Source organism: Candida jiufengensis (genome assembly GCF_024610255.1).
Source record: "Candida jiufengensis strain CBS 10846 chromosome Unknown scaffold5, whole genome shotgun sequence".
NCBI classification, from domain to species: domain Eukaryota; kingdom Fungi; phylum Ascomycota; class Pichiomycetes; order Serinales; family Debaryomycetaceae; genus Lodderomyces; species Lodderomyces jiufengensis.
Genome location: NW_026261558.1, coordinates 54,777 through 72,664, shown reverse-complemented (window position 1 = coordinate 72,664; position 17,888 = coordinate 54,777). Strand labels below are relative to the sequence as shown.

Genomic DNA, 17,888 nt, shown 5'->3' with positions numbered 1-17,888 from the left:
AATAGAAATGAGAAAAAGAAAAAGCTAAATCAAATCAAATATTAACACGGGGCGATTTGAGGATTATAATTTAGTTAGTAGAACAAAGTAAATCTAATTGATTTGGATTTAATTTGTATTGTATTTCGTACTAAATTTGTGACGTAGTTCGTATTAATAAATTAAAATATTGAGAGATAAAAAAGTATTCCTATTTACACAGAAATGAAAAATTTATTATTAAGGAATGATCGGATATATAAATTACCACTAATTACCTCTTAATACCATCAATCTATCTTAGTATCAATTTTCATAAAATCTTAACCAACATTCATCATTAATAGGTTGAATAGTATAAGAATCAAACATAGTCATCAATTCGAAATCATATTTATTTTCACCACGATTTTTGATACCTAGTCTTACTGGTTTTAATACAGGTTCTATAATACACCAATCTTCATCTAACTTTGTATTGAATTGCCAATATATATTTGCAATTACTAATTTCATTTCTATTAATGCTAGTTGCATTCCTAAACACATTCTTATACCTTTACCAAATGGCATCATAAATTTATTTTGTAATTTTATTCTGTTTTGGTACTGTTCTTCTGACTCCTCTGGATATTGTAACCATCTTTCTGGTATAAAATCATCATATTGTGGGAAAATTGATGGTTCTCTATGTAATGCATATGGTAAACAAGATATTGTTGTTCCTTTAGGAATTATGAATTGATCAATTTGATAATTTTTATCTAATACTCTCGGTTCTGCACCTGGAATTGAACTATGAACTCTTGAATTTTCCAAAATTAATGCATTCAAATAAGGTAATGAATCAATTTTTTCTAAATCTTCAATTATATTATTAGTGGTTGTAGGTTTACCAAAATTTTCAAATAATTCATTTTGTAATGACTCCAAAATATGTTTATTTCCAGGTCTTGATAATTCATAAGTTAAATAACATAATTGAACAGCCGTAGTTTCATGACCAGCAAATAAATTATCACTTAAGAACAGATATGCTTTATTACCCTCCAACCCTTTACTTTTTAAAGTTTCTAAGGTTGTTAAATTTTTACCATTTGTATTGTAATTTCGTTCAGCAAATTCATATAATGAAATTTGAAAATTTGTAATATCTTCTAATGCTTTTAATACTATTGAATTTGCAGCATAGTTCCAAAACAGGGGCATTAAAGTAGTCCAAAATCCCATGCTTGAAACTTGTCTATGTTTCAATATTACTTCTCTCTCCTGAGGGTTTTGTATAAGATCTGTTCCATTGTTTTCACCTAGTTCAAACTTTGAAACAACGTCCATTGCTAATGCTCCAAATAATGTGAACACATCCATTGATAAATTTTTTGATTGGTTAGATTTATTGTACCAACTGGGTTCTCTATGACTTTTTCCATGTGGATTGAAAATTGATGCAACCGTATTATTATCTGGTGAGTTACCATACACGGAACTTTCATATATATTATTAATCAATGATTTAGTAGTATTGATTAGTATTCTTCTGGTATTATTCTCAGTACTAAAAATATTACTTTTATTATATAACTTATTAATAATTTTCTTATACTTCTTATGTTTATTATTATCTAAAGTTGCGAAAATATTATCGGAACCATGATTTGTAAAATTTTCATAAAATTTAGATTTTGGTAAATTTTTCAAGTAAATATCATTTATGAAATTTGATGATCCATTAACACTTATTTCTTGTGGTGATAATAAAACTACTGATCCGTATTGTTTGTGTAAATTGTAAACTGTTTCTATCCATGAACCTTTTCTTTGATGATTTAAATAGGGAAGTTTGGTGATTCTATATAGATATGGACCTCGGATTTTCCATAATGGTGATGTTGTTGGTAAATATATAGTGTAGTACAAACATAGTAACAATAGTACTATTACGATTGTGATTAATGGATGAATTTGTGAGAAGCTAAGTAGCTCTATTAGCACATCTTTGAGCATCTTAATAAAGATAGTTGAGCAAAAGTAAGCATTTATTTGATTCTTATGTCGGTTTTAGCTATCTTTATATTAAAAACAATTTGATAACTCGAAAAATATAGTACAGAAATAAAATTCCATCTTTTATCTTATCTTTTAAGAATTCCGCACTAATTTTTTGATTTTGTGCATAGTATCACCTCGTAAATTAATTTATAACGAAGAGACTACTCATAATTCAATTTAAAGCGATTATAGTAAGTGTCGAATGAGATAGTAAAAGCATTAAGCAAACAAATGTACAGATTGTATTAATAAATATCATAAATAAGTTAATATACCAAAATTGATTTAGTTCTCAAGTTAAATTTTTTTTATTTGAAATTTGTAAATTCATTAGCAATATGAATACCACATTCAGTCTTAGCTTTATTTTTCCATCTCCCACTTCTTTCATCTTCATCATCACCAACAGGAACAGTAGAATGCCAATCACCCACAGATTTATACCCCAAATCTAATAATTCATTATAAGGTACTTTATTTTCATCTATATAATTTTTAACTTTTTTAAAATCCCAATCCCATAATGGATTTATCTTTATGACGTTGTTTACTTCATCAAATTCTAATATTGTAAGGGTATTTCTTGACCCACCTTGTGTTTTTCTTCTACCTGTTAATACAACATTTACATTTAATTCTTTATATGATCTTTGTATTGGTTCAACTTTTACTAAATAATCGTAATATTTATCATTTGACTCCCATAATTGATCACCATATTTCTCCACAAATTCAGTCTCGTTAGATATACCTTGTGGTTTAAAAACATTTATTTTAGAATTTGGATATTTTGATTCAATTTTAGCTAATAAATCATGAGTTTGTGGGAAATGATATAATGTATCTATAAAAATTAAATCTATTTTAGTATTGGGTATTTTAGAAATCATATCTGTTATAGCTAATCCAGTTAATCCAAAAGCTGTTGTTTGATATAAATTTGGAAATGTTAAATATGCCCATTTGATTAAATCTTGTGGTATTAATGACTGTAAACTTTCATTTAAGAAGTTGAGATGTTCACTTGTTAGTTTTATCAGATTGCTAGTTACTGTCATATTGGAATTTGGGTGGGAATTGGTGAATTAACTTGTTGGTTTTTTGAAATGAATGTTTGAGGTATGTGAGAAATGATTATTAATATTGAAAAATTTAAAAGAAATATTTTTTTTTTTTTCAAGAAATTAAAGTTTTAGTTTACAGCAAGAAATTAAGAATATGATTACGAAATTAGTGGATCTTGTGAAATTTGGAATAATTTGGCTCAACAGCATATTTAATGAGCTTACAGTAATTTGTCACAGTTATCGCACAAGTTTATCTTTCTAAAACTTGGGAGCACATTTAGCACATTATTAGCAAAAACAAGGCAAATAAATAGCAATTATTAGTATTGCTCAAGAGTGGGAAGTTTGGTACTGTAACACTGCAATCCGTTGGTTTTTTTTAGCTAATTGACGCTTCTTATATTGTATTCTTCGTACTAAACTATGTTGTATTTGTCAACTGCAACTATATTATATTGCAAAATATTATAAAAACCTGAAACATCTAGATTGAAAAGTTCACGTGCTCTCGGATATTGAACTCCTTTAAACTGATTTTGTGTTACGTATCAATATTTTGTTTTAGCAAACGTAATTTCTTAACTTTTCTTTACACTTCAATTGAATCATCAATCAATTGATTATAATTAAGCAATTCCATAGATAAAGACTGCAATTAAAAGTTATATTAGACTGTCACAACAAAGATATAAAAGCACTGAACAAGACTAAATTAAAAACCCAAATCATAAATTTACAAAAATGTTGGTTTATTATCAAAAATACTACACACCATTAGATAAATTCATAAATAAATTAAAAAGAAAAGGATTTTGGTTATATACGGGGATGATAGCAATATCAGTATTATATTTATTTTATGAAATCTCAAATCTACCAAATTTACCACCACTTCCTCCACCACCTCAAAAACCTACAAATACAAAACATAAAGATCATACTAAATTAACTAAAATTATTAAGACTGAGAAAATAATACCTAGTGGTGAGAATGAGGAAGATCAACCTGAAGTTGTTGTGAAGGAAGAAACTATAATTGAAAATTAAGACATTACAATATAATTTCATTGAAATTGGGTCAAATAGATATACAGGTTGTATTTATATGTTTGAATGATTTACGAAATAACATGTTTATGGAGAATATACTATATGGCGTTTTATTATTTTTCATCTCACAAATGAGCGATCATCATAAGCATTAAAGACTGTATATCTTGTTATCTCACAATCTGACGGTCAAAACAAGGGCTCTTAATGAATTGAATTTCCTGAACAAAGACCACTTTAAATTTGACTTCACTCTTTGATTTTCCTACTTATTTAGACAGCCATCTTGTCGTTAGGCGTTATTACATTAATCTTAATATCTGTTAATTGGTTATACTTTGCAACTTTTGACTAAAAAATTATGTCACAAAAGTAAAATGTCAAAAAGTATGGTCTAATTCTTTTAGAAGTATGCCAATTTTAATTCAAAATTACAACTCGATTGAAGAGGTTTTTCATAAACTTTTAAATCTACTAATTACGTCACCAAACAACTGACTAATCATGAATCAAAGTAGTTCAGAGCTAATAGAAGAAAAACTGTATGGCAAATTTTCCAAATCTATCATTCACTTTGACAATAAATCTAAAAGTGAGTAATTAGGTTTGCTAGCTATTGTTCACACTACCCGAAAACACAAGAACCAAACTTATAAACTGTCGATACTTTTTTGTAAATTGCGCTTTGAATTTGGTCTTTGTTTTAAAGTTTAACTCTATGTATTAGGGGGTAAGAAACTACTAACTAAAATAATGACTAAATTTTTTTAATGAGTTTAACAATGGTTAGTGCTATGATAAGTTTTAGACTATTGTCATTTGAGATTAATGTAATTAAAAGAAAACTACGTGGCTTTAATGCTGTTATAGAAGCCCAATGTATAAGAGTAGACCTTTATCCTGAGGAAATCAATATTTTTCAACTAGACTATTTAGGTTCCTGAAAAGTTTCCAAAACTAGAGTATTTGTCTTCACATACATCTACTTTATTAAGTCTTTTTTAAAATCAATAAGAAGATACTATTTAAGTCATGAAAATGAAACTTTTCCTAAATTCTTTTGGTGTGTTCATCATCACAGCTATATACAGTTTCATACCATTCAGCGTTGAACTTCGCTCACAATATATGGAAAAACGTTTAGCAACATTATTCAGTTTAAACAATAAAGAATTAGTCTCAACCTTAATATGCTTCATTGTGCCAATGTTGATAGTTACTTCCACATTTTTCTCCAATACTTATATTTTGTACCATGATTTTCAAATGAAGCTACAAGAAACTAGTTTATCATACATTATTCTCGTTTTGGTTCCAATTTTATCAGTTTCATATTTATATTTTTACAACAATACAAATTCAAGATTGAAATCAGCAATCAACTTAATTTTGATCAATTTATTAATTATCTTGAACAATACTTTTGAATTGTTTTCCTTTAAATATTTGATTTATATGAATTTAAATTTAAGTGATAGAAGAATGATGTGGAAATTTTGTCAGTTTGCAATTTGCAGTGCTGTAACACAAGGAATATATATTGGTTTAGAAACCTATTATGATGATAAAGGTGAGTGGTTTTTCAGTAAAGACGCACCAATTGAAGAGTTTTTATTATTATCGAATACTTTAAAAAATACATATTTGAAAATTTGGAATAATGGCTTGTACTATGCGAATAGGAATTAACAAAAATTATGATAAGTAAAAGTCGCTGTTTTTAATCAGAGATAAGTCTAGTAGTTAGTTTGATTCATCTACACATTGATATTTTAACCTTCTATATAATATTTTCAAAATATATTCTACAAATAATTAAATAAATATCTTGCGCAATTTATCTTTAACCATTAAAGTTATAAAATATTTGCTCTACATTACAACAATAATCTTTCTACTAATTAGAAAATTGTATAAATTGAGTTGAAATTCCTTTAATCTGTATTCTGCACAATTTTTATAAAATTCTTCATCTTTTCATCCCAAATTTTGTGATAAATATAGTTTTCCACTTTCTTCAACCTTTAATTACAATGTCTTAATCTAAATTAAACATTGTTAGATCTCGTATAACAATCACAAGAATTGCCTAAAAATCAAAGAAGTATTTTAATAAAAAATAAAAACTAGACTACCAACTTCATCCATTTAAATTTTATAATTATCAGTGGTTTGTCATAACAGAAACAATTCTAGAATGATTGAAATATTTGTAAACAATTTGGTTAATGAAATTTAGAATTCTTCATGGAATTCAAGGAAACTGTGTTTCAAAATGGTAATAAGTGCGGCTTACTAGTATTACTTACTTTAATTTGTTTGGAGAAAAAGCAATTATTATTTTTAATCCCTTATTATTATAAAAATTACTAATAATAAAATAATTACAATATTTTATATAAAACATATTAAAATATTCCACAATTATTTTATTACAAGTTTTTTTTTTATTTCATCAACGTTTTTTGAACAAAACTTATACACATATTTGATATCAATTTATTATTATTATTTATAAAATGGTTAAAGCAGGTATGTTTAATCAAATAGTGATCAATTGACTTATTGACAACAATTTAACTGAATCAATTGAGATTGCAATTGTCCGAATATTCCTTTTCCGATACACGCTCCGCAACTCAAAATTTTCTCAAACTCAACTCAATTGACTCAATTAACAATTTATGAAAAAATACTAACTCTAATAATATAGTCGCTGTCGTTAGAGGAGATTCATCAGTCAATGGAACTGTTAAATTTGAACAAAGTTCAGAATCAGATCCAACAACAATTTCATGGGAAATTTCAGGTAATGATCCAAATGCATTAAGAGGATTTCATATTCATACCTTTGGTGATAATACTAATGGATGTACATCTGCTGGTCCACATTTTAATCCATTTGGTAAAACACATGGTGCTCCAGAAGATGATGATAGACATGTTGGAGATTTAGGAAATATTTCTACTGATTCAAATGGTTTAGCAAAAGGTGAAAAACAAGATTTATTAATTAAATTAATTGGTAAAGATTCTATTTTAGGTAGATCAGTTGTTGTTCATGCTGGTACTGATGATTATGGTAAAGGTGGATTTGAAGATTCAAAAACTACTGGTCATGCTGGTGCAAGACCAGCTTGTGGTGTTATTGGTTTATCTGATTAAGCTAATATATTGGTATTGATTATTACCAAAAAAATGAAGTATATATAAATCTTCTTATATAAAGTTAAAAAATTGATATAAATGAAAATCATAAAATCATCCTACAAGTATCATCTACTTTGTAGTGTATTAATTATGCTCTTAGTTAGGGATTTAACTGAACTCATCTGCCAATCTTGCATTATTCGACTATATTACTTAATCATAGATTATTTGTAAATAAATTTGTATATGTAATAAAATTTACAACCAAAAAATAAAAAAAGAAAACACTTGATATACAACCAAAAACATTACATTTCAACATCATCATCCACAAACAATATAGAAATGAAAGACGGATCATTCACACATTTACATTTCAATAACCCAAATCAATCAACGTATGTAGAAAATTGGAAACTCCAACCAATGAAATTTGACGATATAGAAATCCCTCCACAAAAATTACAACAAAATTTACAACAACAACAACAACAAAATCAAGCAGAATTTTTTGAGGAAATTGAAAATTATGAAAATTTGAAAAATGATAATTTTGCAAATACATTTGGTTCTAATTCATTAAATTCAAAAATTTTAAAAAGACAATCAGTTCAATTATCTAAATTTATTGATTTAAAATATAATTTTGAATTTTTTAAAGCACAAGGTGAAAAAGAGTTGGAAAAGTTTAAAGATTTGACAATTCTACCTAATGTTATTGACAAGTAATTATAAACGTTTATTGGATTTAAGCAATAGATATAAAGTATTGGAAATATTCAAAGATTTAACTATTTGACTTACTGATTTTGATATGTAACTAAGATAATAAGTAGGAGTCAAAGATATAGCTCAAACATTTGGGAATTCCTAGTTTCTGGTATCATTTGCGAATAAATTAATCTTTGTTAGTTTAAAGATTGAGAAGTTGGTAGATTGAAAATTTATTTAGTTGGTAAGGGTTATGAAGCCCATGAAGCTATTTGTACACTAAACTATTTGACAATTCAAACTATTTGATGGAAAATCACCTTTTAATTATAGGTATGAGGAATAATTAAAAAACTACTATATTAACATTAAAAAACTACTATATTAACATGAACGGAAATCAGCAAAACAGGGAAGTCATCTAAAACTGAGAAATTGCAACTTACAAAATTCAAATACAAGTTATATGTTCCTAAAGCATGGTCAAGTCATTCTTGATAATTCAAATTTATCCGATACGGAATTAGATATAAATTAAATGGATCAGGTAATGACGTGATTTTAAGGTGTTTTCTTTCATCAAGCAGAATATGTTGAACTTAATGATGATATTAGCCAATTTACTTCTAATGATGCTTTGGAACCTAAATCTAAACGACGCGTTTCTCCAATAGCAGGTATAAAAAATTAGGAGGGAATCAAAATATGGCAAATTTTCAAAAGTAGTTAAATGAATTGATATCAAGTAACTAAAAGATAATATTTGGGATGTGATACAACTAAATTAATGAAGTTTTGGTAATTAATTTTGAATCAATCATAAAAATAGTGAAGGAAATCCATTCAGTCAATTTAGAGAAGCTATCGATGAAAAATATGAAGGTGAAATTAATTGGCAAAATAAAAAACACAAGAATCTCAAAATTAATAATGAATTTATAAAATCAATCTGAATTATTATAAATGAATTTATTTACAGGTATAACGGGAATATAAAACGTCAATTAAAATTTTTAACATCCTCGAAACTGAAGTGCTAAAAATCCTCAACAATATTTTAACATGAATAATATTTATTAAAAGCAATAACGGAACTAATTTTTGGCATCATGTTAGATCAAATTCAATTATTTCCTTATCTTTGAAGAGACAAGTAGAGTCAGAACCTTGAGTATAATGATCTAAATGATAAAAATTCCAATTATGCTTTAAATGATGATGAATTCAATTATATAATGTTGTAGTTTATTTGCATAGAATATATGAAAGATTTGAAGAATTTTATGTTGTAGATTAGATTGTAGTCTTTTAATCGCACAAATAAACAATTTGGCTGCAAAATTATTACCTTTGTGACAAAAATTTCTATTTTATCTAAGTACTTTTAATGAATGATACAAAAAATTTTAAAAATGTTGGTAACTTCAAGATTTTGAACTCTACGACTTGTAAGATGAGGTTTAAAGTAACTAGAATAGCCAATGCAATGCAGTCAGACTTTTTTCTACACAGAAGGTTCAAAAATAGAACATAAATGTTAATTAAAACAAAAGAATAATTATATAATAGCATAAATTATTATTTTGTACCACCACCATTGGTAGTACCATTTCCACTAATAGTAGCATGGTTATTAGTAGTACTATTGTCACTAATAGTATCGTCACCGTTAGCTTGAGCATTGTTTTTATCTGAACTTCCAACAACTTGTCCATTTCCATTAAAATTAACTTTGCTACTAGATCTAATTTCATTTCTAACATTGCCGTTACCATTTCTACTACTCAAGTTTTCACCTAAAACTGGTTGATTATTTAATAGATCACCATTTAAAATATGATTGTTGACATTATTTGAATTGTATTTAATCAAACCTTCAAAACCCTCAAATTGTTTTTGTAAAATTTCAATATCTTGTTTAATAATCTTAATTTCTTCATTAGTTAAATTATCTGAACAATTATCATCCCCACTAGTATCATTTAATGATTTAATCTTGGAAATTAAAAATTCTTCTTGAATATTTAATGGACCTAAAACTTGAATTAATTTAGTTAAAATATTATAAATTGTTTCTTTTGTATAATTTGCAAATGATAATTTTTTGGCAATATTATTTATAATTTCCATTTTTTCATTTTTAAGATTTTCTAAAGAAATTTGTAATTGATACTTGTAAGTTTTAAATTTATAATTTTTTGATAATTGATTTAATTTAAATTCAATTTGATTTGAAATTTCTTTTAAATTTTTTGTATTGTTTAAAATTCTTAAATTTGTTGATTTATCATTGATAGTTTGAAATTTAGTATTTAGAGTTGATTTATTAGTCTTGGGTGATGTTGTTTCATTTAAAATTGGTTTATTGGTCTTAGGTGATGTTGTTTCATTTAAAAATGGTTTATTAGTCTTAGGTGATGTTGTTTCATCTTGTTGAGTGGTACTACTAACTGCTTTGAAAGCGTAATTACATTCTGAAAGTGATTCCGGAACTGGACTTAAACTTGATTCTTCATATATTGCTGTTTGCTGTTGTTGTTGCTGTTGTTGTTGTTGTAGTTGTTTGTCCTTATCACCATTAATTTGTGAATTACTATTAATATTATTATCATCATTATTATTAATATTATTATCATCATTATTTTTAATATTATTATCATCATTATTATTAATACTATTATCATCATTATTATTAATATTCTTCTTCTTATTATTATTATTATAATCATTGATCATTTCATCATCTTTCTCTTTAAAAATATCAATGATTCGTTCTCTCAATATAGTTAAATCATTTTTCGAATGAATATTAGTTTGATTATTTGTTGATGCAGTTGCAGATGAATTTTTAGGGATTAATTTTGAAAATTTTTGTGGTTTTGTGATTCTTGATGTAGTAGTATTGTGCTTTTTTTTAACCATTGTAGTAAATTGTTTAAACTAAATTGATTGTATCAAAGAAATTTGAGTATGATATAAAAAATAAAAGTTGTATTAAAAATAAATTATAATAATTTTTTGTATTTTTGTATCTTATTTATTTTGGTTGCAAAATGCGAAGTATGAATTTTATCTTTTTTTTTTTTTTTTGTTATGCACTTTTAAATTGTTTCCGTCATAGTTAATTTTTCTGTTATGCTTCTTATGAATGAAATCTGGATCAAATGATTTGGAATCATCAAACTTACTAGGACATTTAAACTTTGTTTTTTTGGCGAATTAATATCTCCAATTATTATATAGTAGCTTTTAATATAAATATCCTATATATTAATATGCTATTATTTAATTAGTTTAATGTATATTATTCAATTTAATTATTTATGATTATTGTATTTGTAACTCGGTTTTTACTTAAAAAGTAGATCAATAAAAGTGTGTTACACCGTTAAATTAATATCTTTGTTAATTATTGTTTCCTTTTGTTGAAATTCTTAATAATTTTTTGAAAATATGTTTGGGAATTTCATTTCAATTTAATATATACATATAATTTAAATTTCTACGATGTTTAAATTTGAATTTCAAATTGTAGTTTTTGAGCTCCTTTGAAATTCATAATCATATCATTGTAGAATAAGTCAAAGTTTAAATTTGAATTATCAATCTTTATCCATTATATCAAGGTCATTGTAACGTCAATTTTTATATTTCGAGAGAATTTCAAATCCAAATATCATTAAGAAACAAAAAAAAACTACAAATATGAGTTTGAACTAAAATTTCAGATTATATTAATCTACGAAAAAAACTAAGTAACAGTATATAAAAATGAAAGAATTGAAATTGTTGATGTAGTTGAACTGTGGAATTTATTAAATTCCTATGACTTATACATCCAAAGATAACACAGTGCAATAATCATGACATTTGGATGGTTCAGCTCAATATTAGACCATAAGTTAATTGATTATAATATTATAATTAATTTAACATACTAAATTCAATAACATTAAAATGTTTCAGATTATAGGAGTAGTGTACGTAATTTCAAAATATCAACAATATTCAATTGAATGACAAATAGTTAATTGACAATCAAATAATGCGACAAATTAGACAATAGAATTTCAGATATTTCCCAAAGATTAATAGATTAGATCAAATCACTAGAATTTAAAGAAGATACAATATAGTCGTATGTATAAAATATTTTTCATTAATACTTTATTTGTCTATAAGTTTAAATATAAAAATCAGTAACAAAATATTAAGAAATTATAAATTGGAATATTTGTTACATAAATTAATTTTGATTTTAAAAGGAGATCATTTTTTTTGCCTTGAAAAAAAAAATTCTACATCTTTGATTAAAATTTTTCTTTCAATTTATAAATTATTTTTATTTCAAATTAAAAGTGATTTTACCTCATAGAATTGGGCTGGTCAATGCGTTGTTAATTTTTCCATTGAATAAAGTTTATAAATATTATCATATATCTTTTCAATTTTATATCTTTTTGAATTAATCAATTTGATAATTGAACAATTTGTTGATTAATTTGGTTAGATATGAAACTTTTTTTATTATTCAATTATCTGAAGATCAGAAGATTTGAATTACAAAGAAATATCTTGAATAGATCATTATGGTTTTACCAACTAAAGCGTCATAGACTTTTTTTTATTACCAAATAAAGAGATGAAGAATTTCATTTCATTGTTTAGAAGGTTACTAATGAATTCAACGTTTTTTTGACAAATTCGGCACTAAATCTATTACTTGAATAATATTTCGATGAATTCTTAAAGTCTATACAAGAAGTTTGATTATTTGAATTAATTACATGGGCACCACTAGATTATATATAACAACCATTAGTTGATAATATATGATTGTGGTGGTCAAGTTGAAGTTTTAATTTAAAGTAACATGATCTAATTTCGTGTTATTTCTTTAAGTTATACTTCATACAAGTGGATTAATCAAGATAATATAATTAATTTATATATTCATTTTTATTAGATTTTTGCGATTTGAAAGATTAAAAGATCACTTGACAACTAAAGTTTTTTTGATCAATTTGAGAAAATTTCATTTCCACTTTTTTTTTTCATATAGTAGGATTAGTGTTATTCGTACTTATATTGTAACAATTGTGTTGATTCTCCAACGTTAAATAGTATGGCTCCTTCCACAAGATGATAGTTTTAGAATTAATTTTTTATCTGTTTTCAAATTTGAATATCAATATATCTATCAATTTCTTGTTCGATTAAATTTTGAACAGTTAATCTTTGTTGCATCATTGATAGTTCTTCATGATCCATCATTGGTTCGTGAGTTTTAATTAAAGTTAATGTATGATTGTATTTGTTTATCTTCCAATTACAATTGTAGAGTTGTACTCTTAATTATTGCGATTTTTTGAAGAGTACATTTGGATATGGGTGAACCAGTTGAAATAACAATTGATTAGGATTCTATAAGATAAAGACAAAAATTACACGAATTAAAATTTATTCAATTTCAATTTGAATAAAATCATTTTTTAATTCATTTTTATTTTTCATTTAATTAACAACTCAGATCATTTTTCATATAAAATTGAGTTGATCCGGAGATTACTTTTGTTAATGTCAGATCAACATTTGTCAGTCTGTTGGATTGATCCAGAAATAAATTATATTGATAGGTGCTTTATTTCATTTCTTTTCTAAATTAATCTTACAACCCAATACTACTATTATCAGTGAATCTTAGTAGTCATAACGAGTGAGCAAATTGTTCTCGTAATCTAACTTTATGAATGATCAAGTAATTATTATAAATATAGAGGTGTAAATATATTATTAAGCTTTACTTCTTCTTTTTGTCTATTTAATGCGATTTAAAATCTACTCTAATTAATTAATCTTCAACAAAATAAAAAAATATGAAATTTTTTTAAATAAATTATATAATTATTATACTTACTGCAAGTCTATTTCCATCAAATCATTTTTATAGATGTTTTCAATCTTTGCATCGTATTCACTGCTAAATAATTTTCTTCGTGGTAGTATATATAACCCAAACTGGAGATTTTCTATAGGAAATTTTTTGTCTAAAGGACAGAGTGTGGATACATTTTCATATTTGTTGAATCAACATAGTATCATTTTGTGGGTTTGATCCAAAATAATATTATGGTTGATGGAAGCATTCATTCATTTCTTTCTGAAATATTCAAGTATATAGTTTGATTATATTTGGTTAGTCATGAGTTGATGAAAGAATTTCCACATATTGGCTTATTATTCAAAACATGTAATTGATTAAGTGCTAACATCACAATAATCCGTGTAATATTTTTTTTCAAGAAATTAATAGGTCCTAATATTCCTTTATGTGATTGCAAACTTCCCAGATATCTGATTCTTTAATTATCATTTTTAAATCATTTAGGCTTTTGGTGTACAAATTTCAATACATATACTAAGGACTCCTACTGTCTTCAATTCGTCGTACATTTCTTCAAATGAAACATTTATTATCTCAAGTTAAATTTCATGTAGATGAAAAAATTGTTGACTTTGGATCAGCTTTTAAGTAATAATTATTTTCGTCTCATTTAGTGAAATACTGCTAGAGGAACCTAATTTAAAATAAGTTTGATAACTACATTCTATTTATAATCATTATTATATCAACCAATTACTGATTGATTGATATGAATGGTTACAATATTAAAATACAAAGCTCAATTTAGAATTGATTGGTGAGGAGATTTATCAATTTTGAATGAAGTTGTGTTGAAGGTAGATTTTTCAAAATTTTTTTGCTGGCCCTTCGATGGTTGAATTTGTAATTGAATGCTGAACCTTGATCAGTAGATTTATTGAATCTTGGAAACACAATACTCCATTAATAGTATTAATTATTATATGTATTATTTGTATTGTATATTGTTAAAAATTGTAGATTTTGATCTCTTTATTATATTCACAAGTTTCTTTCTATTTCTTTCTACATAATAATAAAATTATTTATGTTTAAGTTCAAAATCATATCAGACGGGAATACTTTGCTAGTATTAAGAAACTAATACAAATCTAATGGGTCAATAACTATTCGAGAATTTTAATATATTCTACAAATTGTTTTCCAAATTCGTCGGGTAATTTGGACTTTAACCCAAGTAATTAACCTACAAAACCATTAACATTTATACTTTTTTATCTCTTATTGTAATCTATAACTTTTTCATTGAATAAATATAAACTTTGTTAAAAAGCTTGAATAAATATTTTGAAATAATTCCCATGATGATAATATTTTGTGTAATCAATTAATTTGATTTGTGTATTTGTTTTGATTTAACTTAATTGAGAATTATTAGATATAATATTTCATTTTATTTTAGTAGTATTAATATTACTTTCATTTCAATTGAATCAATTATAATAATTTCACTTCAACTACATTTAGTTTATTAAATATGCAATAATGAATAATGAATATGAGGCATTAGAAATAATAGGTAAAGGATCATATGGAACTGTACGTAAAGTTCGTAATAAACAAACAAATTTAATATTAGTTAGAAAAGAAATTGAATATAAATCAATGAATATTCAAGAAAGAAATCAAATAATATCAGAATTAAGAATCCTTAAAAATTTAAATCATAAAAATATAGTTAGATATTATGGTCATGATCATTTACCACATCAAAAAGTTATTCATATATATATGGAATATTGTTCTGGTGGAGATTTATCTCAATATATAAGAGATTTTAAACAAAATAATGATAATGTACCTGAAGACTTTATATGGCAAGTTTTAATACATACATTATCTGCATTATATAGATGTCATTATGGATCAGATATTTCAAAAGTTAATTTTAATGATAATCATTCTACAACTCCAAAACCTAAAATAAATTCAGATTCAATTATTATACATAGAGATATAAAACCTGATAATATTTTTGTTGAAAATGATTTAATTAAATTAGGTGATTTTGGATTAGCTAAAATGTTAACTACATCAAATGATTTTGCAAAAACTTATGTCGGAACTCCTTATTATATGTCACCTGAAGTATTAATGGATGAACCATATCTGCCAGTATGTGATATATGGTCATTGGGGTGTGTATTATTTGAATTATGTAATTCACAACCACCATTCCAAGCTAAAACTCATTTACAATTACAAGCTAAAATTAAACGAGGTTCAATACCTCATATTAATGAAATTTATTCATCACAATTAAGATCTATTATAAAAGATTGTATAACTGTTGATCCAAATGAAAGACCTACTTGTTATGATTTAATGAATTCATTAAGTGTTAAATTTTTAAGAAAAGAAATGGAATTAAATGATACTAATACCTCCCTAACAAATTTTAAAAATGAATTAATTGCCAAAACTGATGAATTAAAAAGAAAAGAAAATTTACTAAATATAAGAGATAAGAACCTCAAAGAAAAAGAACAAAAACTAGCAGATAGAGAAGATCATCTACTAGAAAAAGAACAGAAATTACACGAATTAGAATCCAAAATTCGATTAAAAGAAAATCAATTTAAAAATTTAGAAAATACCCTAATAGAAGAATTCAACCTTAAAAAGCAAGCACTCGATTTAGAATCAAAAGAAATTCGATTATTTTATCAAACTGAATTTTGGTCAATAGTCGATAAGGAAGTTAATGATAGATTAAAAGCAAGACCTAAAGGTCCTCAAACATTAGATGATTTAAAAATCCTAAAGAATAAAAATTTAAATACAACGACCACTACCCCAACTAATTTAGTTTCTGAGTTTGGAAAATTTAGAGTTACTGATGAATATGAAAGACAAAGAAATATGGAAGTACGTAAATATCGCATAAATTAATAATATATATATATAATATATTTATATCACTACAAAAAAAACTTATTCCCACTTCTCACCAGTTAATTGTTCATAAGCTTCAATATATTTAGCTCTACTCTTATCAACAATTTCTTGAGTCATACTAACTCCTTCTTTCCCATCTAATTTATTTGAAGTTAACCAATCTCTTAAAAATTGCTTATCGTAAGAATCTTGAGATTCACCCAACTTATAAGTTTTAGCGTTCCAAAATCTTGAAGAATCTGGAGTTAATACTTCATCAACTAATACTAAATTATTATTATCATCTAATCCAAATTCAAATTTAGTATCTGCTATAATTATTCCCTTTGTCTTAGCGTAATTCTTTGCTTTTTCATATAATTCAATTGCAGTAGTTGATAATTTATCACAAAGTTCTTTTCCTATCAATTTTTCAGCTTGTTTTGGTGATATATTTTCATCATGATCTCCTTGTTCTGCTTTTGTTGATGGTGTAAAAATCGCTGTTGGGAATTCTTGAGATTCTACTAAATTTTCTTCTATAGGAATAGTATGTACAGTTTTAGATTTTTTATATTCTTTCCATGCTGATCCAGTAATATAACCTCTAACTATAACTTCTAAAGGAATTAATTTCAATTTACGAACCAATAAAGCACGATCTTCTAATTGATCTCTGTAGGGTTCTAATTGAGGATACTCTTTGAAAATGTCTTTGTTAATTAAATGATTTTCAATAGGTAAATAATTAAACCAAAATTCAGATAATTTAGTTAGTATTTTACCTTTATCATTTATACCATTTTCCATTATAACATCATAAGCTGATATACGATCTGTTGCTACAAATAATAATGTTTGTGAGTCAATTTCATAAATGTCTCTGACTTTACCTCTACTTAATAAGGGGAAAACGTTGTTTAGGTTTGTTGATGTTAATGACATTTTTTTTTGGTTTGGTGATGTACTTGATAATGTGCTTGATAATGTTACAGATTTTTTTTTTTCAAATGGTTTTGTCTCACTTTTTTTAATTTTGAGAGGATTGGACTTTAAATATA

At 25.3% G+C, this 17,888-nt stretch overlaps 9 protein-coding genes across 9 annotated transcripts; 5 read left to right on the top strand and 4 right to left on the bottom strand. All coding sequences in view use genetic code 12, as the record gives it.

Annotated features, from left to right (window-relative positions):
* Nucleotides 1-285: 285 nt before the first annotated feature.
* KGF54_001479 (uncharacterized protein) lies at nucleotides 286-1,983 on the bottom strand (the record flags this gene model as incomplete). Its single annotated transcript, XM_051761852.1, has 1 exon — nucleotides 286-1,983. One exon carries the CDS (start codon nucleotides 1,981-1,983, stop codon nucleotides 286-288), a length of 1,698 nt encoding a protein of 565 aa, XP_051621017.1.
* A 353-nt stretch (nucleotides 1,984-2,336) lies between these two features.
* MET16 (phosphoadenylyl-sulfate reductase (thioredoxin)) lies at nucleotides 2,337-3,086 on the bottom strand (the record flags this gene model as incomplete). The annotated part of the gene is made up of 1 exon (XM_051761851.1): nucleotides 2,337-3,086. The coding sequence occupies one exon, from the start codon at nucleotides 3,084-3,086 to the stop codon at nucleotides 2,337-2,339; it is 750 nt and encodes a 249-aa protein (XP_051621016.1).
* A 750-nt stretch (nucleotides 3,087-3,836) lies between these two features.
* KGF54_001477 (uncharacterized protein) lies at nucleotides 3,837-4,142 on the top strand (the record flags this gene model as incomplete). The annotated part of the gene is made up of 1 exon (XM_051761850.1): nucleotides 3,837-4,142. One exon carries the CDS (start codon nucleotides 3,837-3,839, stop codon nucleotides 4,140-4,142), a length of 306 nt encoding a protein of 101 aa, XP_051621015.1.
* Nucleotides 4,143-5,351: 1,209 nt separating this feature from the next.
* Nucleotides 5,352-5,834, top strand: KGF54_001476 (uncharacterized protein; the record flags this gene model as incomplete). The annotated part of the gene is made up of 1 exon (XM_051761849.1): nucleotides 5,352-5,834. The coding sequence occupies one exon, from the start codon at nucleotides 5,352-5,354 to the stop codon at nucleotides 5,832-5,834; it is 483 nt and encodes a 160-aa protein (XP_051621014.1).
* An 830-nt stretch (nucleotides 5,835-6,664) lies between these two features.
* Nucleotides 6,665-7,310, top strand: SOD1 (superoxide dismutase; the record flags this gene model as incomplete). The annotated part of the gene is made up of 2 exons (XM_051761848.1): nucleotides 6,665-6,677; nucleotides 6,859-7,310. 2 exons carry the CDS (start codon nucleotides 6,665-6,667, stop codon nucleotides 7,308-7,310), a joined length of 465 nt encoding a protein of 154 aa, XP_051621013.1.
* Nucleotides 7,311-7,640: 330 nt separating this feature from the next.
* On the top strand, nucleotides 7,641-8,024 carry CTA6 (Cta6p; the record flags this gene model as incomplete). Its single annotated transcript, XM_051761847.1, has 1 exon — nucleotides 7,641-8,024. One exon carries the CDS (start codon nucleotides 7,641-7,643, stop codon nucleotides 8,022-8,024), a length of 384 nt encoding a protein of 127 aa, XP_051621012.1.
* Nucleotides 8,025-9,584: 1,560 nt separating this feature from the next.
* On the bottom strand, nucleotides 9,585-10,928 carry KGF54_001473 (uncharacterized protein; the record flags this gene model as incomplete). Its single annotated transcript, XM_051761846.1, has 1 exon — nucleotides 9,585-10,928. The coding sequence occupies one exon, from the start codon at nucleotides 10,926-10,928 to the stop codon at nucleotides 9,585-9,587; it is 1,344 nt and encodes a 447-aa protein (XP_051621011.1).
* Nucleotides 10,929-15,435: 4,507 nt separating this feature from the next.
* On the top strand, nucleotides 15,436-16,842 carry KIN3 (serine/threonine protein kinase; the record flags this gene model as incomplete). Its single annotated transcript, XM_051761845.1, has 1 exon — nucleotides 15,436-16,842. One exon carries the CDS (start codon nucleotides 15,436-15,438, stop codon nucleotides 16,840-16,842), a length of 1,407 nt encoding a protein of 468 aa, XP_051621010.1.
* Nucleotides 16,843-16,884: 42 nt separating this feature from the next.
* Nucleotides 16,885-17,772, bottom strand: ADE1 (phosphoribosylaminoimidazolesuccinocarboxamide synthase; the record flags this gene model as incomplete). Its single annotated transcript, XM_051761844.1, has 1 exon — nucleotides 16,885-17,772. One exon carries the CDS (start codon nucleotides 17,770-17,772, stop codon nucleotides 16,885-16,887), a length of 888 nt encoding a protein of 295 aa, XP_051621009.1.
* Between the last annotated feature and the right edge of the window lie 116 nt (nucleotides 17,773-17,888).